Here is a 25,138-nt window from a genome sequence, read left to right as displayed (position 1 = left end):
AACCCCTACTATGTCGCGGTCTTACCTGACATGGCACAATGTTGAAGCACCAACACCAGCTGTACGTCTGTTAGTTGATGCTCCCTCGACTTGACTGGCATAGCCTCCTGTCGTGGCAAAGCTAAGTCAAGACTCTGAAGTTTCGACGATGACTAGCACAGTTCCAACGGACGCATTCCCTCCAGCGTCGAATACATCTATCCCCACGGCCGAAGCCATCCACCGTCACCTTCACTCCTATCCTTTTGAGTCGGATCAAGAATACCAAGCAGGTCTTGCTGCTATCCTCGGCCATCCCGAGACGCCTGTTACTCGGGAAGAACTTGCTGAGAAGGCGGATTTGGTTCTACAAACCCAGTGCTTCTACTTTGCCCGGTGAGAAGATTACTTGTGGTGGCCAGAGGACGCTGGTGCTAATGCGTACCCTCTGCGACCTAGGAAATTCAATCTTCCCCCTATAGACCCCGAAGCATATTCCACGTGGCTCCAGACTCATGGCGAGCCTCATCATTTACCCGTGGCAGAGACGCACCCTGCGCATTCAACCGAACAGAACGCCTCGGCCACCCAGCCTTCTTCCACTCAACCACCAACAGAGTCCTCTTCCGATCCCGAGCCACCTTATCCCGTTTCCTTCGCAGCCATCGTGGATTTGATTACTCGCAATATTCCTGTTCCGGGCATTGAAGAAATCCCCGACACTGTTCTAGAGCTGGGATCCAGCAAAGTCGACAAAACTCCCCGGAGGAAGAAACCGTGGGAGAAAGATGGAGAAGAGAATGTCGGGACAGTAGCGGACCAAGCTATCCTGGAGCCTCAGCTGCCAGCTGCAGCAGCCGAGCTCAACTCCGTCGCCCAGAGCGTGGATATAAACGGATACAAGGAGACCGGCCAGGGAGTGGTGAATATTCTCAAACCGAACGCTGTGCCTGAAAGCGGACTCTTAAGCAAAGACTGAGAGCTATTTGGTCCCGGAAGTCTGCCTCTCACATATTCGACCACAAAAGTAGGAGGAACAAAACTATCACGACACTAAAGTGGCTCAAGGACGGTTCATGATCTAGGCACAAGGTGTTAAGTTGACTACATTGTGCCCAGATGATTGGAAATTGTACGTCTGAGCACAGTCCTTTGAACGATGATGATCGGTGCGCAGGTTGAAAGCGCAGAGACCTGAGCGACCAGGAGACAGTGGCATGTTGACAGGCTATGCCAGCCAGGCGACCGAAATTACCTCTACTGGACAATTCCATCGCCGACCGCCCTTCGACTTCAAAGGCCTCGCGGGACTGTTTGTCTCGAAGGAAGTGGATTGAGTGACCAACAAGCTTCATGCTGTGTGAATGGTAGAGGGAACTCTCCAACTACATCCACGACATGAAGGAGTTTGTTTACATCACCGGCCAGCCAGGCAGACTGGCGGCTGATCGATCACCCAATGGTGAGCTCTCCATGGTGGATCTTCGTCCACAGCGTGATTCATCTCTGGAACATATCTCTGGAATATGGAGAGAATGCACAGCTTGGCCACGGAATCGATTGAAGCGAGCATCTCTTCTCACGCGTATCGTACTGGCTTAGCCTGGCACATGACCTTACCCGGGGGGCGGTCAGGCTCCTCCGATCGAGTCACACTCACTCTGTGCACGCGGTCGACCGTTGGCTGGGGGTATAATGACGGACAAAGGGTGTAGGCTTGACGCGAAGCCGGCAGAGGCCGCAATGTTCTAGACCAGTTCGCGGAATATGCCGCTAACGTTGACCGTTTTGGCAGTTAACGACCCATCAGGCAAGATGGGGAAAGCAGAGGGTGGACTATTGATGTCAATCCCAACACGGTCAGGGCCATGGTTGAAAATTTCCCTCCGAGGTAGGATGGCAGCGAGACCAGCGGGACTTGGTGTCATGTTGGGATGGTCTGTCTACGGATGATCACAACAGAACGGTTGATTCTGCTCCGACTGGCTTCGTGACTACATGATCGATGTTGCAACAGTGGCCTGGGGCTCGTATAGAGATCGGCAGAAGAGCCAGGTGCCGCCACCGGACTTGCTGTCGTTGAGACGCCATGGCACGTATATTTGAGGCTGCCATGCTAGTTTTGTGTGTCGGCGATAGATGGAAAACCACAATTGTGATCGGCCGTACAGGGTCAGTTTGACGGATGTTCGTGGGTGCTCACTACCATCCAATTTCGCTGTCTCGATGATGGATGCCTCGGAACCTCCACACAAGGTCACGCGTTCATCTATTCCATTTCGGAGGTTTGCTGATCCCTATGCCCCTGATCATAATGCCAAACATGCCTCAATTGCATGTCACCCAGGACTCGCAGGGAAACACTGTCATTTCGCACGTCAACCCGAGATTCAAAGGGGCTATCACATCTGTGCTTCTCACAAGCAGCCAGGCAATACTGGGAGCCTAAGACGGTAGTTAGCAACTCCCACTACATACAGGTAGTTATTCCTCTGCTGAGAGCATGTTGGAGTGACTACCGAGCCTCGGCCTTTTCATGTATTCTTGTGCATACAGGGATTGCAGGGCATATGCCGCCGACTAGGCCATCTAGGGGGATACTACGTACTTAGTATGGCGAGCGAATCTGAACGGCTGTATCCCACTAAGAGGAACTCGGATTCCTTGAGGTTTCGAGTTGTGTTTGCATCCATTCAACGACCCCACCAAACCCACTTGCTTCCTGTCCGGGATTGCGGATGTGTACGTGGTCATTGGTCCTTGCGGTATGTTGACCACAAGACGTGCTAGCGGGCGACGATTCCTCACTGACAGGTCTTGGGTCCGTACAAGGAATCCAGACTTTCGGGACACTTCCCAAAAGGAACGGAAGCAGCGGAGCTGTGCAGGCGAATGCGATATGCTGGAACGTGCAGCTTGCCACGGACGCCTTGTCGCAATGATTTGAGTTGCGGACGAGGAGGAGGAGGAGGACGACGACGACGACGAGGACAAGGAGGGACTTGCTCGAGTGGAGGTGATGGGTAGGTTTTTCTAGACGCATGATCCATCTCGTCCCGCAGCTCCAGATCGTACTACAGAGTACAGAAGGTACAGTAGTTGTTCGGTGGATGTCAATTAGTGCCTTGCACTGCCACACTGGCCGGGAGCGAGGGGAACTTTGACTGCTAGGGGGCTGGATTGGACTTCGTCAGTTGAGATGATGAACGACACATGTCAATAGCGGTGTGAAGGTTGAGGTTTGACATGACCTGGCTTTGATCTAGTTGCATGGTTAGCATCAGTGTCAACTGACGTGGACATATAGCAGAGAACGACATACCTTACGTGGACAGACAGCAAGTGACTGGGGGAGGATAGATGCTGGGTTTCCGCGGCGATAAAGGAGGGAAAAGATCCTGAGCAGATGGAGGAGCGCAGGAGAAAAAGCAACATTTTACCGGAAGTAGGCAGCTAGCTATAGCTGTCGACTGCATTTCTGCAGTCGTGCTTTTTGGTACCTAGAGGTTCCTTAGGTATGAGGGAGGATAGGGAGGACTCCGCACCTACCCACCATCCCAGTGCTCTCACACCAGGGCCGCATTGGAGTGATAATTGTTGTACTTTTGTGGGCAACCCTGCAGGCGAGCATCATCATTCTTTCGGGCTAGTAGGGGTGGGCTCTCGGGGCTCTCTAGGCTGGTCAGGCTCCATCATTACCCAAAAAGAACCACAGAGCGCCCCTGGCATTGCTTCCCTTCTAGGCACAGCTCCCTGGCGGCTCCAATGAAACAGTGCGTCCCGCTGACCGGCGTGGTTTTATCTCCCCAGCAAAGACCACTGCCCCATCTTTCCGTGATTTCTTGCGCACGGGCAATGGCGCTGGTTCTCCGGCGCTTCTCTTCCTTCCAGAACTTCCACAAAAGAACCAGAGCGTCAGGCTTCAGGCTACAGGCTACAGTTCTCTCCTTGTTGTTCATACCGCAAGGCCAGACGTGGGTGGGTGAGTTGATACGTAAATGCCTAGGTACCTGCTGCGCGTATCGAGTAAACTGCGGGACTGAACAGCTTCCGTCGCTCCCACCACTCCCACTGTCTTACTCCCGTCGACCTTCGACCTTCGACCACTTCTTACCACCACTGCATCAGCCTGACTGGCTGATTCTTCGCCACTCTATTGCAAGAAAATCACCTTTAGATTCCTCCTTCCTTCCGGTCCGGACCTGATACGACCCGTCGCCGGGAAACACTAGACTCCGTCAGCCATACCGACCTGCGAATCTTAAGGCCTCTTTAACATCGCGACCGTGGTTTGCAACGGCCCAAATCGGCCGCAAGTGATTTCATCTCCGGAAGGGTCGTCGAGAGCTTGGTACGCTGATTATAGCAATGCTTTGAATCGAATCAGCGCCCCCATTGCCGCCCCTTTCAGATCACCATGGCTTCGGCCGAGACCTCGCCTGTCGATCGCAAAGGGAAGGTCTCGAAACGATCGTCCAATTCTTACAACAGTGAAGAATGGCGGAGGCACCGGCCCCTGATCACTCAGCTCTATTTCGAAGAAGGCCGAACTCTCAAAGATGTGGCAGAGTATTTGAAAAGGGAATTCGATTTTGCGCCAACGTATGTACTCTCGTCGTCCAGTCGCTTGCTCTGCGTGACCTCACTAACCTAACTTCAAGGGAGCGCATGTATAAAAGCCGACTTCACACATGGGGCCTCGACAAGAAGAAGAAGGAGCATGAAATGCTTGAGTTGGTCCGCCAGGGGTTGCAACAGAAAGGCGAAGACAAGGACAAGGTTTTCCTAGTCCGCGGCAGACAGGTCTCTCTCGCCGACGCCCTCCATTACTTCAATCGCAAGGGCATCAAAGACCCGTCTAGTCTCCTGGACGGCCAGCATGATATCTCTGGAGAGTTCTCGTCACCGGAAGATGCCGGTGCCCGAACACCTCTGTCCTGTCACAACGATATGTTCGACGGCCATCGAGACGGCTCCGACTATGAAATATCCAGAAGTCCGGTAGAGATGGATGAGTTGGACAAGTCCAACGGCATTACCTTTGCTCTTCCAGGTTTCAATATTGCCGAACAGCGACTGGCCGCTCTACAAGACGCCCTCAATATACCCGAGCTCCCGCCCATGCCTCCATTCCGGACACTGGCGGTGGAGTCCTTCGTCGCTCATACGCCCGTATCGCCCGATGACCAACGGTACCTCGATGCCGTGTTCCAAAACATGCAAAGCCATTACATGAATCTTTTCAGCGCTCGTAATCTTTCCATTCACAACACCACGGGGACGTGGACAGCGACCTCAGATGATGCCCTTGCCGACCGCTTCTACTACTCCATGTACCATGGTTATTCGTTTCTCTGGAACGGGCAGAAAGACCGCGCGTTCGACAATTTCTACAAAGCCTTTGCGCTGATTGAGGGCCTACTCAAAGACGACCAGGTCGGCTTTATGATATACATCTTTGACCTGATCATCCGACACGACGACACAGGGTATGAAGAGCCCTTGCTGATGCTGCTCCAACACCTCGCCGACATGGCCAAAGCCGTTTTCGAATCGGAAGAACACCCTGTCTTTCTCATTGCAAACTATATGAACCATGCACCAATGCCGCGGGCGTGGCTGGCTGAAGCCACTTTGCGACGACTGCTCGACTTTTTCCAGGACAGCATTGGATATTTCCACCCCGAAACCATTGCCTTATTACAGACCTTCGCTACCGGTCTCATGAACCGAAAGCGATTCCCGGAGGCTGCTGTCAGATTCCAACAACTGGTGGATGCCTTCGAAACAACCTTGAGCAAGCAATGTTATGAAGTATGCTATGCATTGCGGTCCACTTCCGAAGCCTACTTTCATATGGAACAGTATCCGCAGGCTCTTCAGGCTCTCAAGGTCGCGCTCGAACGGGCGGAGGCGCTGTCTAGGTTGGAGGAGCGGGAGATTTACGTGCGATGTCTAAGAGGCATGGCAGAGATTTCGCACAAACTCGGCCGCAAAGATGAAGCCAATGAGACGATGCAGTATGTGGTCAACATCTGTCGGGACGCCTTTGGGCCCGAACACCCGTTTACGAACCGGGCCAAGATGCATCTCAAGTCGATACTCAAAGGCGATGCCGCAACAGTGTCTGCGATCCCACCTATGGTCTACCGACTCGGACGTGGCGGCAACGCAGCCAAATATATCTGGATCTCACGGTCCAGTCCGACTCGTTTGCAGGCTTGACGCCGCACAGAATACCCCACACATGATTACGACTGTAACGACTGTACATGATGAATGGTTGCACATTTTCTTGACATTTCTACCCCGATCATACGCAGAGTTTCTTGCCACAAGGATCCCTTGCGATGTCTAGGGAGGCAAAAGGCGGGGATTGATCCGGACTTGTGGTGCCGAGGTCATTGTTCAACATTGCGCTGTCGGGAGTGATGCACTTGGTGCTCCCAGTATCACCTCCGACTAGTGCTTGCATTGCTTTGATATGGATGGCACCTTCCCGGCATTCCCACGAATCGTGTCGGACATCTTGACTACCGCTCCTCATGCATGGTGGCCTGTATGCTCGAGGATGGAAACTCTTGCGCAAACCGGGGCATAAGGTCAGCGTCGCACAAGATTGTGTCTGCGCCGCCAGAACCTAGGGAGGACAATGAGGTAAAGACGTGTAGTGACAGGTCTCAACGACATCGCGGCGAAGGACGAGAGCGACAGTCGGCCTCACACCGGGTCGCTATTGTTGGTTGTCACCGTCAGCACCACCATACTTCGATGCTGGAGTCAGCTGCAGTGGCATCGGATCTCGGTTGCCTGAGTCGCTGGTCGAGAGTCATACAGTCAGGCGTCAAGTCCTCACAGCCCGGGCGCCAGGAGAAGCAAGGGGCTAAGGATTGAGCTTTAGCCCCCAGGCCTCCTTTCTAGGGAGCTTCCTTAGCCTTAGGAGCCCTAGCCTCGTTGTGTAGCAGCCCCTTAGCCCCTAGCCTCATAGCCCTACTAGTGCTAGTGGCTTGATACTCTACCTACTACCTTACCTACCGTACCTACCTACCTAACGTGCTACCTAAGGTCCTGGGGCCTACTAACCCCTCACCTCACCCCCAACGCGTATGCCTGATCTTCCGCAGCTAGGCTCGTTAGTTCCCTAAGCCCAATTATAGCAGCACACCCGCGCCCTAACAGCCCCCGGCAAGAAGAATGCCGCTTAGTGAGCGGGAGGTAGATGCTCGGGAGAGGTATGAATTCGGATGCCATCCCCACCGTCATGGTCTGGTGCACTTCAAGTCGTCTGCTCCTGCCCATCCCACACCAATTTCGCTGCGCTGGACACTGGACAGATCCGGCGCTCCTGCAGTGTGTGGACTGGGGGGCGGTCTCCCTCCTCACGATTTGATTAATTCCTCATTTTAGGGCCCGGAAGGCCACGAGGAGATCCTCTATCACTTCTCCACCACGGTGGAAGCCCACTCACACCAAACATTCGGTCTTTTGCAGTGCCACAATTACTGAAGACCGAAGCCTAAGGAGCCCCTGTTCCTGGTGCTTCGTACAACAACTACGTAAACCCCCCTCGGCTTCGCAGCATCAGACCATAATTTGAAGCTGCTCCACGTCAATAGCAGCACGTCCTGAGCATAGCATCTCATCCTTGGTGTCAACATAGCCAGCCCTTCGTCCAGCAGTTCCGCCCAATACCAAAACATCATCATGGCCACGGAAAAGTACTACATCAAAGACGCGATCACGAAACCCGCGATCCACCACCAGTCTTACGAGAAACTGTGGGAAACAAAATGGAGAAGATTTGTATGTGAACAGACTCCGACCGAGTGAGCATGCGGTTGCTCACCATGGGACCAGTGCGAAATGGGTGTATACCCATTCATGTTTGGCTACGTCAAGGATTTTGAGCCTGTCGTGCAGGCGATCATCAAGGTGCGTCGATTATGGTTCCGGGTTCAGGGCCGTGCTGATCATCCACAGAAAGGATTCAAAGAACCATACGACTGGGACGAATATGCACAAATGTACTTTCCCAAAGCCGAGGAACTCACCAAGATCGCCGAAGAAGCAGAGGCTGCGGGCGAGAAAGAGAAAGCCTCGGAATACTACCTGCGCAGCAGTGCCGTCTACCGAATCTCTCGGTTCCCTGCCCCTCGGTCGGAGAAGCAGAAATATGCATGGAAGAAAGGCGTGGAGATCTTTTACAAAGGAACCGGGTGAGTGTCTCAGGAGACCTCCCCTGCCCAAGTGGAATTGGCCACTGACATGAAATCTGGGTAGCTTGATGGAGCACCCGATCAAAGAAGTCCGAATCCCTCACACACACCGGATCAAGGGCGAGGGCGAAGTCGTTCCCGTCAACTTCCTCCTCCCTCCCAATGCCTCGGAAGCGAACCCCGTTCCCTGCGTGATGATCATCACCGGCCTTGACGGGTACCGCACAGAACTTGCAGTTTGGCAACCAGGATGGCTCAGCAAAGGGGTGGCATCTATTGTCGTGGAGATTCCCGGCACTGGCGACTCTCCTGCTTTGAAACAAGACCCCACAAGTCCTGACCGGCAATGGTCCAGCGTCCTGGATTGGATAGAGTCGCAGAAAGCCATTGACAGCAAGAAGATCGTTGCCTGGGGCTTCTCGACCGGTGGCTACTATGCTCTGCGACTGGCACATACACACAAGGATCGATTGTTGGCGACCATCAGTCTGGGGGGTGGTGCGCATCACATGTTCGACCGGGAGTGGCTGGAACACGCGAACCAACTGGAATACCCATTCGATCTGTCCAATACGTTGGCATATAAGTTTGGCTATGAGGATCTCGAGTCGTTCATTCAAGAGGCGCCCAAGTTCTCGCTACTCAACGACGGCACGCTGGCGAAGCCCTGCACCACGGTATTGTTGGTCAACGGCACCCACGACGAAATCTTCCCGATCGACGACATGTTCGTGGCCCTTGAGAATGGCCAGCCGAAAGTGGCCAGAATGATCAAGGGCACCAAACACATGGGCGAGCCTTTCAGTTTCCCCATCATCCTTGAATGGGTCCATAAGTTGCTGGGATTGGACGGCAAGGTTAAGGAGCAACTGGCTATGATCCCCAGCCGGCCGAAGTACTAGAGGCCGACAACGAAAAGAACAGCCATCGATGTTGAAAAGCACATTATATGCACAGCGTTATTGTGGGATGCATAGGTAGCAAGCATGTTGTGTTATTGGGTTGAGTGAGGTTAGCGGTCCAGTCCAGCACCTCATCGCCCGGTGGTTGATGGGTCGGCTTTCAGGCCAACAACAGTCCAGCACAGGCTTCCCTCATTCTTTGCTCCCTCTGTTTGGTATTTGAGCAACAAGTCGTAGGCAGCAGCAACAAGGACACAGGCAATGGTCGACAACAAGAGGACCTAGTAGTCGGTAGGTAGCCACATCATCAATTGATACCCACCTTTCCTACCTACCTAGGTAATATACGGGTCAGTCGTCTCTGTTGGGTCTCTTCATCGTTCAGGGGTCGACGGAGGCTGCCGGAGGTCAATGCTCTTGGTTGGGCGGCAGAGTCCACCTTATATTCAGCTACCACTGCACTGCACCTTCCTATAAGGAGATGTCCGTCGTACCTGCCGTGGCACTGGAAGTTTGGCGAGGCTTGTCTGGTACCAGTCTCAATGCGGCACCCGCGCCGCCATCCGCCGATACGTAGCCGCAGCGTCCGTGATGTCGAGATGCATAGTAGCAGCAGTTGCTTCTACAACCAACGTACGAGTCGCGGGACTGAACCCTCTGCCACAGATTCCTCCAATATACTCACTACCCGAGCCAGACCTGCTGGCTGCCTTCGTCTGGTCATATCCTTTTCCCACCCTCATTCACGCGCCGTCCTCGCTCACCAACGTGCGATCTGCCCTTTTGGTCACCTATACCACCATAGCAGTGGTGGTTGCGCCAGCCAAACGCTCTTTTCGATGCCATTCACCCACTTAGATGCATTTCGATCCAGTCCAAACTCGATTCGATCCCATACCCGTCTCATCTTGATGCCAGCATGGTCATGGTGACCAGTGTCCTTCGGCGGGCAACCGCCGTTACCATACTTGAGAATGGCTCCTCAAGCGAGGAATTCTCGCGTCAATCGTTTATAGGGGATGGACAACAACCCCGGCGATCGAGTCTGGCAGGCTTGTCGATTCGTCTGTCACGGTCTAAGAGATCCAAGTCGGCGAAGCAGGTGGACACATGGTCTGATCTTGCCGCGTCAGTACTTCCATACACGGCGTCTCTCAGGCAGGATGATATCCAATGCTGATTTATGGACCAGGCAAAAGTTAGGCGAGGCTTTATTTTCGCTACCGCACGAGATAGTCGTCCAAATCCTCTGTTGTCTCCCTCCGACGGACATATTGGCTTTGCGTCTGACTTCTCGCCCCATCTACTGTTTTCTTCAGGCACACGCCACGCCGATAACACGGTCGTTGCTCAAGCGATGCGCCTACGAGCATACCTGTCCTCCGTCAGAGGATAATCTAGATGTCGAAACAGCGCAATATACCTACAACTACATCCAAACTCTTTACCCTCAGCCACTACTCTGCAACTCCACGGATTATCTCCTGCAAATGCTCCGACGGCAAGCTCAAATTGATAGAATACTATCTGTCACCGTCGAGTACATACACATGAAGATCTACATGCTTCCCAGCTGTCCACGCTTCGACGACTTTGGCCCCTACAGACTGAAGCTGATTCGACGCCTACATTTGGCTGCTTGGACGATCTACCACTCTCTAGAGAAATACAGGGAAATGCTCATTTTCGAACATCCGAGCCACCCACGCCCAAAAGCACCTTCTGAAGCAAGGCAGGGCACTGAGGAAGAGAGAATTGCTTCCTGTCCATCATGTGCCCGGTTTGTAAAGACTCTCCTGCCTCTCTACCCCGGTACCGAAGTCATCCCGGCATATAACTTCTATCAGCTCTGTCGACAGCATCTGCGGTTGTTGAGTCGAGCGCCCGCATATGCCGGAACAATCGAGCGGAAGCTCAGAGGTCGGAATCGTAAACCCCCAACTGATGCAGATCTAGCCACATTTGTGGTCCTGGGCGGCATTCCTGAAATGTGTAAGCTAAGCATGCTCAAGGGGACGTACAGCCAGCGGATCGAGGTGATCGGTTCGTTCCTGGACAAGGTCAACGCCGGGGCAGCGGAAGGTCCAGATGGATGTGGCAGAGTGGATGCTTCTTCAGTGCCACAGTCACAAAGGTCTGCAATCACAGCCAGCATACTGTCACCAGCTTCTTTCGCCTCACTCACAGCCCCAATGACCGCACCACTCCAGCACGTCACGCATGAGACATTGGATGCTGTGCCGGATCTGGACAGCCTTGTCACCGATTCCAATGAATGGATCAGGTGGATGTTTCAGCTAGTGGGCCCAGATGACCAGATCCTCAGTCCTTTGGGATTCGTGCAGAATGTTCTGGCGGGCAAGGGGCACGGGCGGCGAAGTTGCCACGGAGGTGAAGGGGAATCCCATGACCACGAGGAAGACCAAGGCTCGCAGTTGGACTATTTGGCTCCTGTGAAAGGTTTCGATTGACGACAAACTCAATGGCAAGGATGGGACAGATGGTGAGTGCATATCCTCGGGGTGACAAATGTGTCAGCTTTACCACAAGTATCGGTCGGTGACTATGAAACTAGTGATATATATCCAATAGATGTATCTTCCCACCCGAAAATCCGCAATGGAGTCAATACGAAACGCTGAAGATGCATGCAATGACTGACGTGCTCGAGCAATGAATGTTTCGAAATCAAAGGATGAATCATTCTTCCAATCCTTCACAGTGGCCCAGCCATGGCAGACAGGTATAAGTATCTCCATTTCTCCTCTGACTTTTCCTCGAATACTTTCATCTTCCATCTTTCATCCTCCATTGTCTCTCTCGGTCCATCTCCTCCTCCTCCTCCTCCTCTTCTTCCTCCAGATTCCTTCATCCTCAATTATATATATATACATGCAGAACTCAGATACGCACACAGAAACAGGCACTGTGTCCAGCAAGCAGCACCTTCAGAAACCCAGAGCAAACCTGTTTTGAGCACTTTCTCCTTGGGATGCTGTCTTTTCTTGCATACGTTCTGACTGCTCCCTCAATCATAATCACAGTCTCTTTATCTGCTTTGGTAAGCGCTGCGCTTCCCATGCGTTTCTCATACGCCGACTTGTGATTGTAGCGTGCCTCGATGGCTGAACCGCTGGTACATGCCGGAAATCGGTAGCGACGATACCCGTGGTGCCAACGTTGTGTACGGGCCATTGGACATCGTGACGTTGCGGATTGTGTGATAGCCCAACACGGAGACCGCACGTTGGGTTGCACGACCAGTTTCTATGTCTCGAATCTGCTTTCAACAACATCCTCGATCGCGCAGGCTTGTCGATATATACTGCCAGCAGTGTGATCCTTGGGACTTTTGAACCAGTTTTTGGCTCGGAAGGGAGTTCGGACACTGCAAAACGAGACCGAACACACGTCTTTTGCGTCGTCGTCTCTCTATCATGGATTCCGCATCTTCTGGAACTGTGTCACAAAACGATGATTCAACAGTACAACGATGTATTGACCTATTGGCAAATCCTTCACAAGATGGTCTTACAGCAGCGCGAAACGATTGTGGCTATGAATTGCAACGGTATTGGGCAACTATTTTGTGGCTTCTGCAGCTTTGGTCCTGGTTCTGGTTCTGGATCTGCCACGAGGCTGTTCCCTAGAGTCAACAAGCCCGGTGCTGGGAACACGACCATCAGATCCAAAAGACTATCCCCCAGTTGGTGTTGAATACGCTTGCCAGATCAGTTCTTCATTCTTTATCCATCCATCCTCCCGTCCGTCCGTCTATATTTTCCTTCGTCCCTCCATTCCAAACTTTTCAAGCACGCAAACATGGACAGTCCGACACCCAACATTCCAAGGTCGAAAGATGCTCGCTTCAAGACAACGTGGTATTTATCAGGGCAAAGAACTCTGGCCCACCAACAGGTATAGACCGTCAATATGACCGAGAATCGATCCAAAGCCGTCGAGTTTGTACTTCGAGACGGGGCATAGAGAACAACAATTGCCAATGACCAGAATACGGGGCTAATACCGGATTCGAGTCAAACTACGGTTCATTCAAGAACCCCCTGCACCGAGGTTCAAGGACGGTATACCCGTCGGCGATTTTCCAAGACAATGGTAGACGTTGCTACACGTTCGGTGTTAGGACTGTCGGCGTCGATATGCGCACGATAAAGAGTATACATCGGTTGGTTTTTCTTTCAGCAGACAACCTTGGGTCACGGGTAACGACGCTTCTATAAAGATTCGACGACGTTCTCAGCACCTACGACTATTTCCTGGTCAGCCTCGCCACTCTTCTCATCATTTGTCTCATTGTCGTCTCGTTCATCCCGCACTGCAGCGAACAGCAGCGGCATACATCGTTAGTTCTCGATAGACCAGATGACCCGGGAGGATACGGGCAAGAACTGGAGCCCGGTTATGCTGGCAGGTTATCGTGAAGCGAGGAAGAAGGCCAATTCTTGGATCGATGGCATCTACTGCCTGGAGACCACGACCAATCTGGGGAGTAATCAGAGAAAGCTCATAGGATACCTCGGACTACCAGATGTAACCGGCCTCAAGGTCATGTTTACCGCTGTTCGGCCGGTCGTGCTCAACTTTGGACGGCTCAAGGATGCAGATCTTTTCATTCCTTCTCTAAAGGTCTTCCAGTGCCGCCACTCATCCCATATGATGACTCCTGGTCCAGTGAGGACGACTTGCCTGATCTTTCCGAGATGCCACCTCCTCCGCGAGGTATGTCTGTTGAGCCTGCTCCAGAACCAAGTCGAGGTATCAAGGGTCCTTCAAACATCAAGATATCCAACATCCTCAAGGAAACCACTGCCCCTAATCCGCCAGCCAGCCTTATCCGAATCGCGTCCATTCGGCCATCCGACAAATTAACCCTGGATCTAGATTGTCTTGCCCGTCAGATGGCCTACTTTTGCCATTCGGCGCAAATATCCAGGAAGGCTCCAGTATGTTGTCCTGCTCGGCCAGCATCCGTCAGAATATCTCCAGAGAAGCGAATACACGAAACAAGTATTCGAAACAGAAGATCGCAAGAGAATATCTACAACAAAAAGTGTGCTGGGTGCACTTGGAGAGTCGACTGGAAAGGCTGCCGAGACCACGAGCCGGAACACTGCATCTCGCACTTCTAAGAACAGGTTTGGGCTGGAAGACAAGCAACAACAAGCATTGCCACACTGCTTCAATTGTCTACTCGGAATGGTTCCTCCAAGAGATATGCAGTTTCTCTGCCTCTGTCATAAAGTATAGGGGTTCCCGGCCGTGAGAGGCAACCGGCACGTCGAATTGAATCATGATTCGGAGAACGCAACCAAGCTATGTTCTTGGTGCTATAGCTCACAAGGACACATTCTGTCGGCCGTTTCGGGAGCTATCTTCAAGCGCATCTTTCACCCGTTCTGACAAGTACGTCCGCTGACAACGCCCTGCGCAATGCGAAGTTCGACCTTCCGCGAAGGCTTCCACCTTGTCGACCGATTGCTGAAAGAAAACGCCGATCGTAGCTGGCCCCGATGCCGGTGCCACTTGTTCCTGCCGGCGAACGTCAACGTAGGTACCCATGGTGTCAGCGATGCGTCAGAGCAATCGGTCATCCTGACGTCGCTGACTGTACCGTCAAGGCTGGATCTTGGTTCGAATATATGTCTTGTTGCGGCATTGCTCAGAGTCTTCAACAAGCAATCATGGATCCTGTCTCCAAGAAGATTCGATGATCCAACACGTGCATGTACTGGGTTCGCGACACTATGAAGCTACGATATGAAGGACTTGAAGAGATCCGCACCGAGACGGACGACCCATCATCACGGCCACTGCCTGATTTTCAACTATTAGAGATGCAATGGATACTGAACCGCGTAACTGCAACGAGTGGAGCTGCTGAGCAAGATGACGACTTCCAGGATGATACTGACAGCGATGGAGACGAAGCAGGGGACTTAGCGACATACAATCCGACCACCCAAGCCATCCAGGATTCCAGGTCACCAGGTGGGGGACTCATCTGAGGATGAAGCCTAACGCAATGATAATCTACGCGAAGGCCATGTTGTTGTCGTCCAATTGCTGGCAGCTAATGCCAATCACCTCAGCCAACAAGGTCGCGCTACCTCGACCAACGCTATGATCCACGGGCAACAGGTCCAGCGTACCGCGCTGTTTCAACTGTTTCATCTTCGCTGTGGAACACGCACCCCTGATTCGGGGGTCGAATAGCATACTCTCACAACAAAACGAATGTGCGGCTTGAAATGCTACATGTTGCCATTCAGCATGCCATCTACAACAGCAAACATCATCAGGTGAGCTAACTAAAAAATCATCATGGCTATTATGGATCTGCTCTTCGAGTACGGCCAAGCCCGCCTCCAGCAGTTCGACCACCAAAGATTGAGCGACCCGGCCAAATGGATCCTCGGCGACAAGGGCTGCTTTCTGGCCACCACCGCCATCAACGACTGGGGGTACTGTGTGCTGCAAAATATTTCAGATCAACAAGTCCAAGACCGCAGTTTGGGTCTGCCTGTCCCACCAGGGGGTTCGTCCATCTATTTTATTTCGAACAGTAGACCATCCCAGTTCATTTTGTTTGTACGAAATCACCAATCAACAGCCACGTTTTTATCGAAGAATGGCCGATGAGGATTCGGACAATGCGAACCACAGTGCGTTTCCATCACGATTTATCGTCGTGTATCTTGAACAATCACCAGCAGCCTTACTTGTGGTCGTTGCTGGCCGTTTGTGAGTCGGGCAATTGCGTATGGCTGGCAATGTGGACAAGCAATGCGACAACTTGGCTGCGACACAAAATATCCAAAGACAAGAACGTGTGGAATCTGTAACCAGATTCCAACGCCGGCTCTGAGGCGTTTTCGAATGGTTTCGATGCCGCAGTTCTATATATCTCCACGATAGGGGATCTTGACGAGAAAACCACAAGCCTGCCAAAGTTCAGAATGCGGTGTTATGGTGAGGGCTTTCGCGGCGGTGTCGAATCTTACAATCAAGCGGTAAGTATGCTCTTTCTGAGCTTACTGTAGTTCTTGAGTTCACCCGACAAGTGTGTTGCAGATCGACACCATAGGTTCATATCTATGGACGGACGGGGGCAGTTCGCAACCCAATTCAGAGTCTTACGCTCGTGTGATCGCAATCGAGTCTACCCCTGTTCCAGTCTTTGGCAGAGTTTATATATATACAACCTTCAACAAAGTTCCATCGCGGATCCAGACGCAATGGAAGACATTGTGGAGACTCAGTCTGTACAACAACTTAGTCTTGGAGTTCATGTTGACTCTGATTCATCTCAGAAACATCGAAATAGAAATTCAGCGTTTGTTTCGTTTCCACTACCGTGGTTGGAGGTACATCTCGCAGGCAGAGCATGATCGCAATGGTACCTATCATGGACACATTCTCGATTTCAAAGCGCCAACAACAAGTCATTATTACAGAATCTGGGCAGCTGGAACGATAGAAAGACCCTGGAGGACGATGCACGGTATCCTCGAGGTCTTTTCGATGACATTGACAGTCTCGTCCACGACCACTTCCTACGCCTCACAGTACCGACGACGACACAGACGATATGGTCATTACGCATACCACTACCCGCGTCCAGTTGACCTGACCAGAGCCGTCCATCGACTGCACCTGGCACTCCGGACTGCCGAGCGTAAGCTGCGTCGCCTCGAACGCGATGCTCCTGCGACTCCAGGGGCCGACATTTTTCTCAAGTCCTTTGGCTTCTCGCCCGAACGCTCCTATCCTCCAGGAGATATTCGCAGCTCTCCCACCTGCGAGTCGCCTTGCCGCCGCGCCTGCCCCGGTCGCTGGTCCGACTGCCAGCACACATTTCGACCTCATCGCGTCTGGCCCCTATCTTGGGGTGTATTGGTCTTACTAGCTCGCCCCTGAGGAGCTGGCCCGGAATCAACTGGCGTGAGACAGGGCCTGAAACGGACTATTCAGGGGACGATGGAACCACCCAACCCAAACCCTCAGGCAGCCTGAAGAAGAAGCCCGAGACGAAAGCACCCAAGAAGCCGGCCGTGAAGGCGAAACCCGATGTGGGACGAAAGAGCCGGCCCAATCCTCTTACCGTCTGGGTCAGAAGATGGAGCTTCTAGACTGTTTGCGTCACGACCAGCCCGGACCTGTTGCAACTCACGCCGCAATGCGCATCGTGCTTGGAAACTTGCCTGACACACAACCCAGCCTGTGCTGGGCCGGCTTGTCGTCTGTTCGGGACCGCCGGTACTTCAAGCATTGAATATGGAGATCAATGCATCGAGAACTTCCATTCATACGAGCTACAAGCTCTTTTCTGCGAGCCAATAGTGAAAAGGCGGTACTCCACGAAAACCGAGTTGAAAGCGGATGTCACCGGTATATTGCATGCAGCCAACTTCATCTTCTATGGCCTCCAGGATCAGGCAAGGCCAAGACGAAAAGAATGATTGAGCGGGAGGTCACAAGAGACCTTGTCAATTTGAAGTGTGTGGTCATCGGTATGGAAATATCATCCTCACATTCGATCTGCGAATGAATCATGCTAATAGAAGATAGTTGACGAGTTTGCCATGCTTTCCTCCGATGCTGTTCCTCCACCCGCGACACCCGTCAGGCCTTAGTGCTGCTGTAGCTGACCTTCAACTGTACAGCAAACAAAAGAATCAACTAGTGAGTCAATCCGTCCAGAAAATTCCCTCGATGCCGACTTGAGTTGAAGCAGAAATGGCGAACCAGTGAGTCAACTTGCCATCCTCCTTGTCCTCCTACCGCCTCGTACAGTCATTGACAAGAGCAGGATGAATAACAACAACCGTGCGCTAGTCCTGTGGGACCCGAGGACGGCCGTTGTCCGTCGGGCTGCCCTGGATCTCCTGCCTGCCCAGGTAGATCCAGTCTTGGTAGTGGGCGGCCAGCAGTTGGCCTTTCTCGTCCATAATCGTCCGGGACGTGCTGTGCTTGTTATGCCTGGCCGAGATGTTCCCTTTGTACGAGGGAGGATCACATTCAGGCTAGGATTCTGGTTTCGAGACATGGTCATCAGTTTCTTGATCGACGAGAGATCTGCTCAGATGAAGCACGAATAAGCGAGAAGCCACACTACAGGCTTCGTGACTGGACAATTTCGGGGTGGTGCAGTATGAAATTATCTGCAAGACTATTGGGTTTCCCGACTTTCTCCGGTGTAGTCCCTAAAGGTCATACGGAAATGTTAAGGCAGCGGCTGCAACTCCTTGACCACTTTAACCATGTTTTGTCGACTGCATCGCTCACCAGAGATGCTGGAGTCCTCGGTCGTCGACTGGACTAGGATGGTGTTCTTCAGGTTGAGCCTATCGTTGACTTCAAAACTACACGTCTCTCCGAGCGACAAAACGAGAAGTTAAAATGTTCCAATTTACATCCGCATGCAAACAACGTCCTCGGTCCAGTTGTGGCGTTGTCCAGATTCCGGAAAGACAAACAGTCCGGCATGATGTTGGACTGGGCACTTATCGCACTTCCAGAATCTGAGGCACCTCGAGAAAATAACTTGCCAGGAAAAGTCTTCGGTGAGGAGCCCGCCTTAGTGGCTTCACAGATCCTGTCTTCAAGATAGGAAGAACGTCAGGATTGGCGGAAGTACACGTCAATCCTGTCCCGACAAGACTGTAAGATCCGACAACAAGGGTCTGGCCTGAAGAAGAAGATAACCGGTCTTCACGCAGTGTGCTGGTGATTCAATATAGTGTGGATTACGGATGAACATCAAGCAGGTTTCTCGAAGATCAAGGCGCTGGAACTCGACACGAGAGAGTGTCGTCCACACGCAGTCGATCTGACTTCGTTGCTGGCCAGACGTCTCAAGTGGACCCAGATCTCAAGGCCGACACTTCATACAGTACCAGATGACTACCCTGGGAAGACTCCCGAAGTACAGATATCATGGAGATGAATATCCAGATATCACGAAAACCAGGATCGACTCGAGTGGGCTTTCACCAGTACATCGCGGCATTCTACCAGATGGTCATACCGCCGGATCTTTTGTGCTCTTTATAGCAATGAAGACGGCAGGTTTAAGGGGAAACTGGTAATCTACGCCGGGTGGCCGACAACTCAATGGGTGACTGGGGCGCTTCTCCACAATCTCGGGTTGAAGTTTTTTACTTTGTGGCCCTCAACAACTGACGTCGAAAACGCGGAGATCTTGCGTCGGTTCAACGACCCGGAGGATGACACGATACTCCTCGTGGCAAACACCAGAAGTTCGGCGCTCGGACTGAACATCTAGGGTGCATACCAGCAGATTCTCATTCTGGAAATGCCAGACAACATCAACACAGTCATCTAGATAATTGGTAGAGTCCATCGCATCGGACAGAGCGACGTCCAGTATATCTGGCTGGTGTGCGTCTTGGAGACGTATGACCAATGGCTATACGCAAACGCGACTGCGAAGATGTTGGCTTAAATTACCGGTGAGTCTGAGATGGTTAGCCGCGCCTTTACCGCGTAAGACCGCCAGCGCATAATGGCCAACGCGGGTACGCAAGACCCTGAACAAGTTGAAGAGTTTATGCAGTCGGTCAAAGACAGTGTCTACGTGAGACAAGCGGAAGAGTACATCAAAATCTAGCTGGGACAGCGCTGTTCGCGTCTTAACTGGCGGACCAAGCACCTCTCTGACCCCCATCTGTCCGGCACGGTGAGTGCAAGTACGCCAGGCCAACGACACAGTGCTGCCAGAATGATGCCCACACACCCACGACCAACAGGTATGTCTAATACTTAGACGTGTATTTTTCGAATGCGGGCACGCTTCTGATTTGTGTGAACTGGCCACAAACAAACCCAGTGAGAGGCAGAATGCCTCTTCCAAAATCTGGGCATCCCGGTGTATAACCTGGTGCCAAAGATGTCGACTGGGGAGCGAGACCCGATACCATTTAACAGGCGACTCAAGAACTAAACCTCTATCCTATGGACAGCTTTAGCGTCAACGATTCAGAAACCCGGTCAGAGTCGTGGTTGCGAACATGTGAAGTGCGGCTTTAGGGTTGAATCTGCAGAAAAGCTGTCACAAAATCTTGGTATTCGACGTTATCGACAGCTTCAAACAACTGGTCCAGGTCATTCCGATATCGAAACGGCACGTAAGAAACCAACAGCCAGGGATGAACCTGGGTAACTTCACGTCTCAGAACAACCCACTCAACGCTGGAGGACGGATGGAAATTGTGTCACTGGCTTAAGCCGCCGGCGGATATCATAGCCCTGGACGTGAATACCTAGAGGATGCGGGATATGAACCCTGAATTCATCCGGTGGGCGCAGAACGGCATGAGGCTTACTGCAACTTTCAGGAGATCGTCGTCAACGGAGATCATGATGTCAACTATACAGATGTGATGGCTATAGAGCAAAAGAGGACTGCAGAAGAGGCAGGGCTGGACGACGCGATCATGTTGGGAGAAAACCTGCCTGCTCAGAAGAGAGTGGTGTCTCGCACCGAACCAGATTCCCGTCCTTATAACTGCTCCGAAAGTGAGGTCAAAGCCAGTGAAACGAACCTTGATCGGACTGGAAGGTGAACGACTCCCTGACGTGGCCGAGATCTTGAATGCCCCAATTACTGGCCGCGATCGACGTAAACAACAATCTTCACACGCCCTCTACCGACGTCAACCTCTTTTTCCAGTGTCTGAAAGAACGCTCCAGCACCTCACTTAATCACTTCCATCAGTTCCATCCCGAGTAACCCTTGGAGTGGGTGTTTACGCCAGTTTGGGATGTGTCCTCAGCTGTCAATGCTCTTCGGTGAGCCATATGTCCTTCCACCATGTGGCCAAGACGAATCGACATGGACCTGGAGCTCGCAAAGCCTGTTGCAAAGGTTATATTGATTGGAACCAGACCGATTGACTATTGGAGCATTCTGTTGAAATTCTGATTTCACAGTGTGGCAGTGTGGTCATGCGCAAGAGAACAGCCGTGCGCGTAGACCGGTTGACCATCAAACATGTTCGCTGCGAACCTATCGTCAACTCAGATTACGAGATGAGAGATGTGGTTGTTTCTGATGATGAACACGAAGATATGGTTTTTCCTGATTATGAAAACGATGCCATGCTTACTCCCGACGACCACGACCAAGTCATCGATTGTTCGGTGGGTGGATGGCCTGAGTCCGAATCTAAAGCTGTCGCTGCGGAACAGGGCTGTATTCTGGTTGAATGTTCACCGTCTGAGATCTGAGAAGATCGCACAAGAGACCGATACCCACGATCCCTGCCGTGTTATATGGCCTACTCTGCCTGTCACAGCTTATTGACACCGTGGAAGGTCATGGCACACAGGCAACTTGTTGCTGGTCAAGGCTGCTGCAACTCCCTGGCTGCCTGCTTCGATGGCGGATGTCAACAAACAAGGCCATGTTTTCATATCCTGTTGACATGCAAGGATATTCTGACCCTATAACCTCAAAGAATTTCCTTTGAGTGACTCAACTCAACTGCGAAGATCGTCAAAGCTCAGCCCACACCAATTTCCCAAGATTCGAACGAGGACATCTTTCGAGTCTTGCTTCCTTTGTGAACACCGCTGGTACAGATTTCTTCCAAGAATTCTTCATCGACAAAATCGGAAGGACAGTGTCCGCATTGGCCAGGAACGATTTGCTCCACCTCTCTGGGCTGATGTATATGGGAGCATAATGGTATTGCAACCATGACTTGGCTGAAAGGTCCACGATCTTGGTGCTGGCTGACCAAGAGTCTAGCAGCCACCCCGACGGCGCCTAACAAGCGACGCAAGTGTGCCAAGTTGCCTTGTTGCCGCTGTCTCTGTGCAGTCATATCTCCAAGTATTCCTAGAGAAGATCAGAGACATCCAACGGAGGCTGCCATCCAATGATCCACAATTGGACCAGGACCTAATGAACCAATGAGAGCGGGCTGTCCGACCTTCAGCTCAAAAGTGGTGTTGCGTTCGTTTTACCTCTACTGCCCGTCCGAATGTCGTGGTGGTAACAACTCGATTCTCAAGAAGTGTCTGGATGTGGCTGAGCGGTTCAAGCGCGACAACCTCGAAAGCATCTCACAAGCGCCAAACACAAAGCTAAAGCCGATGCTTCGTGTCACAGTGAATCGTGACAGCAACCCCCATGATAAACAGAGTCTCCGACCTGTTGGGTTACCTGAACCTGCTGTGGACTCCGGATTGGAAGCACGATCTGATCCGATTAGACAAATTCGTCCTACCAGAAGACCCCCGGGTCATCTTCGAAGAGTCGACCACGCAAGTCTTTAATGATTCGGCACCCCGCTACCAAGCAAGATACCAGAAGTGGCCGGTATATATATTTAACCCCAAGGTGTTTGCATCGCTCCTCAATAAAGGTCTCCTAGGGGGAGGGTCTTTGGCCCACAAAGTCCCCGGCAACATACTCAAGCGGATGCAGCTTAGATGGACCATGGCCAGTAAGATCTGGTCGGCCGACCACGACTACTACCAGCCTGGGGTCAACGTGCCCATTTACCGCATTGCCGGAGTCGAACTGGAGATGAGCCGCTTTGAAAAGAGAGAGTACCAGCGGGCGTGCCCTAAGATGCAGCCTTTCTACGCCACCTGCCGGTCCTCCTCCTGGTACTGTACGACATGGCGAATTCCGTATCGCCCTTCGCAACCATGTCTGTAATACTCTATCCGACTTCTGCAGTCGCCACTCCACGAGACCGGATCGCAGAGGCAGTCACTCGATCTCTCACCTATATATATATAACTTCGGAATTCCGCGAACAAATCTTCACAAAGATGACACCTGGCAATACATCTTGGTTCGGCACCCTCGCAGGCGGACTACAATACGACCTTTGTGCCGACGCCTTCCCGCCGGTAAAGATAAGCACGAGTACGAGTTGGTACCTACAGCACTAGAGATACTCGTGGCGATATAGCCATCATACCAGCAGGAGTCAACAACGCTAGGTCCAAGATCTCGATTCGACATTCTTGTCTTTGATGCTGTGCGAGGTGGAAAAAGCATTCTTACGCTTCGAGCTAAAGCCAAAACATCGAAGAATTGAGCCTGCTTTTGTCCCAAGATGACAGCCTGCGTATTTCTGCGCTATGGACAATACCCTATACAGCCTTCTCGAATAGTGCTATGGTCACAATTATCGACGGCACATGTCCTTTCACATGGAGCGCCTCATGAGCAGTTATAAGACAGTCGTACCAATCCTAACATTGGCAACACATGTGGTTGTTTGAGCCGTCGGATGGACAGAACAGAGTTGTGCCGATGTGGGTCCTTCCCCTTTTCCGCTCAGCCTTGCGGATCTGATGGCTCAATTTGGAAAACACCGCCCTCTGTTGACAACACAATGTGAGCAGGAACCGACGATAGTGTATTACGGCTAGAGGAAGTTTTGGAGTGTATCATGGAAGCATACCATGGGAGAAGCAGATGGTCGGAAGAGTCGAGTCAATCGACCTCATCTCACTTTCTCCACTTCACAAGCAAGAGATCCGACAGAATCAAACAAGGTGGAGTCTATGATCAACGGACTCACCGATCCGCAAGTCAAGTCTATGGTCGGAGGGCTTGTTGCCATGAACGAGAAAATCACCCTTGACAGTGCCATCAACATCTTGACCGGATGCACTCGTGAGCGAATTCTGGGGCAGACTCGGGTTACCCTACCGGCCGGCTGGAAATTCGGGACCCATCCCAACTTGTGAACAAGGTGTTGTTGGAGGGACTGGATCGTATGTTCGCCAAGAATACCCCAGCCTGTGCACTGGCCGGTACGAGACAAGAGGCAACTCACACTTGCAAATCCTGCCATCAAAGCCAGTCTGCGCGGAATGAAGATGTTCCGGATCATTCGTGGACGGTGGACGGTGGACCGCTGGTGGGCATTCGATCTTCTGGTATCGAGAACAGGTTGAAGCTATTAGACGACGCCGTAAGAAGGAATGGGAGTCGCGACTACCTTACATAGTGGGCAGGTTGTCTTCTATTCGTCTCCGGGAGAATTAGCGGCAAAGTCGCAGTGCAGACGTAGCCATGGACCAAATGTTTTCGAAGCCAGACTTTGGCCATGGACAGTCTGTGCAATCCTGGTTCCGCTGCCGGGCCAAAAAACCCAACATCCGAAACGGTTCATATGGACATACCTTGACAACTTGGGCCAACCATGGCCACCAGAGACGCTGGATGACGCATTGGAAGAAGGCGAGTGGTACGACGAGAAAGGGGAGCTGGGTCGAGGTGCCCGGAACAGTCAAATCACCGGACGGAATATGGCGAGGCCGGTGCAGGACAGTAGACGCCAGCCCAGCAACCGAGGTGCCTAAGCCATCAGAAAGGCTATAGGGCTGGATTGACCACCGAGGACGTCGGTTTTCTTTTTCTTTGGGGGCAACTCTCAACCAGTCTGTCATGGTAGGCCAGTAGTTGCATGAATTGTGTGTATTCTCTCTCTTCTCAACCAGGAGAAAAGGGGTAGCTATGTAATCTGTCTAAACACCATGGATTCATGGTGGCAGGTGGCACCCTGTTCCCAGGGAAGGTGCATAAAAGGAAGGCGGTAACAGTCTGGACTATGGATATCATTCTAACAGATATGCAACAGCATATTGCAGACATGGCCACGGAGTTTGGAACCATCACCCATAGACTATCCGCTCAAAAGGTGCAGCGAGATTATGCTTTCAGAGACACCATGAAATGTAAATTCGCTAAACCCAGCATAAGAACCGAAGTCGCCCACATAGACCGCATTGTCTCATAAGCTTGATGCTCAAGACCTTCTTTTTGATTGATGCCTTTGAATATTTTGTCATGGATGACCCGATCGCTTTTCTGAGCACAAACAACGACCCGGAGCCAATTTTGGTCGGAGCCACTCCAATCTCTATAACAACTTTTTGAAGTGGTGACCTGACCAAAGCCTAGTTAGATTCTACTGATTTGTTGTCGAGGAATCAACAGGATGACTATACACCAAAGGGCTATTGCCG

The 25,138-nt window shown here is 52.0% G+C and overlaps 6 protein-coding genes across 6 annotated transcripts; all 6 read left to right on the top strand.

Annotated features, from left to right (window-relative positions):
• Nucleotides 1-148: 148 nt before the first annotated feature.
• Nucleotides 149-958, top strand: A1O1_02356 (uncharacterized protein; the record flags this gene model as incomplete). Its single annotated transcript, XM_007723267.1, has 2 exons — nt 149-375; nt 439-958. The coding sequence occupies 2 exons, from the start codon at nt 149-151 to the stop codon at nt 956-958; spliced, it is 747 nt and encodes a 248-aa protein (XP_007721457.1).
• A 3,438-nt stretch (nt 959-4,396) lies between these two features.
• A1O1_02355 (uncharacterized protein) lies at nt 4,397-6,204 on the top strand (the record flags this gene model as incomplete). The annotated part of the gene is made up of 2 exons (XM_007723266.1): nt 4,397-4,581; nt 4,641-6,204. The coding sequence occupies 2 exons, from the start codon at nt 4,397-4,399 to the stop codon at nt 6,202-6,204; spliced, it is 1,749 nt and encodes a 582-aa protein (XP_007721456.1).
• Nucleotides 6,205-7,683: 1,479 nt separating this feature from the next.
• A1O1_02354 (uncharacterized protein) lies at nt 7,684-9,097 on the top strand (the record flags this gene model as incomplete). The annotated part of the gene is made up of 4 exons (XM_007723265.1): nt 7,684-7,782; nt 7,837-7,911; nt 7,960-8,195; nt 8,260-9,097. 4 exons carry the CDS (start codon nt 7,684-7,686, stop codon nt 9,095-9,097), a joined length of 1,248 nt encoding a protein of 415 aa, XP_007721455.1.
• A 919-nt stretch (nt 9,098-10,016) lies between these two features.
• Nucleotides 10,017-11,568, top strand: A1O1_02353 (uncharacterized protein; the record flags this gene model as incomplete). Its single annotated transcript, XM_007723264.1, has 2 exons — nt 10,017-10,225; nt 10,290-11,568. 2 exons carry the CDS (start codon nt 10,017-10,019, stop codon nt 11,566-11,568), a joined length of 1,488 nt encoding a protein of 495 aa, XP_007721454.1.
• A 3,294-nt stretch (nt 11,569-14,862) lies between these two features.
• A1O1_02352 (uncharacterized protein) lies at nt 14,863-17,247 on the top strand (the record flags this gene model as incomplete). The annotated part of the gene is made up of 4 exons (XM_007723263.1): nt 14,863-15,106; nt 15,965-16,128; nt 16,190-16,953; nt 17,025-17,247. The coding sequence occupies 4 exons, from the start codon at nt 14,863-14,865 to the stop codon at nt 17,245-17,247; spliced, it is 1,395 nt and encodes a 464-aa protein (XP_007721453.1).
• Nucleotides 17,248-22,274: 5,027 nt separating this feature from the next.
• On the top strand, nt 22,275-23,047 carry A1O1_02351 (uncharacterized protein; the record flags this gene model as incomplete). Its single annotated transcript, XM_007723262.1, has 2 exons — nt 22,275-22,761; nt 22,830-23,047. 2 exons carry the CDS (start codon nt 22,275-22,277, stop codon nt 23,045-23,047), a joined length of 705 nt encoding a protein of 234 aa, XP_007721452.1.
• Nucleotides 23,048-25,138: the final 2,091 nt, after the last annotated feature.

Source organism: Capronia coronata (assembly GCF_000585585.1).
Source record: "Capronia coronata CBS 617.96 chromosome Unknown acBCG-supercont1.2, whole genome shotgun sequence".
Lineage (NCBI taxonomy): Eukaryota > Fungi > Ascomycota > Eurotiomycetes > Chaetothyriales > Herpotrichiellaceae > Capronia > Capronia coronata.
This window is presented reverse-complemented; position numbering and strand designations above follow the sequence as displayed.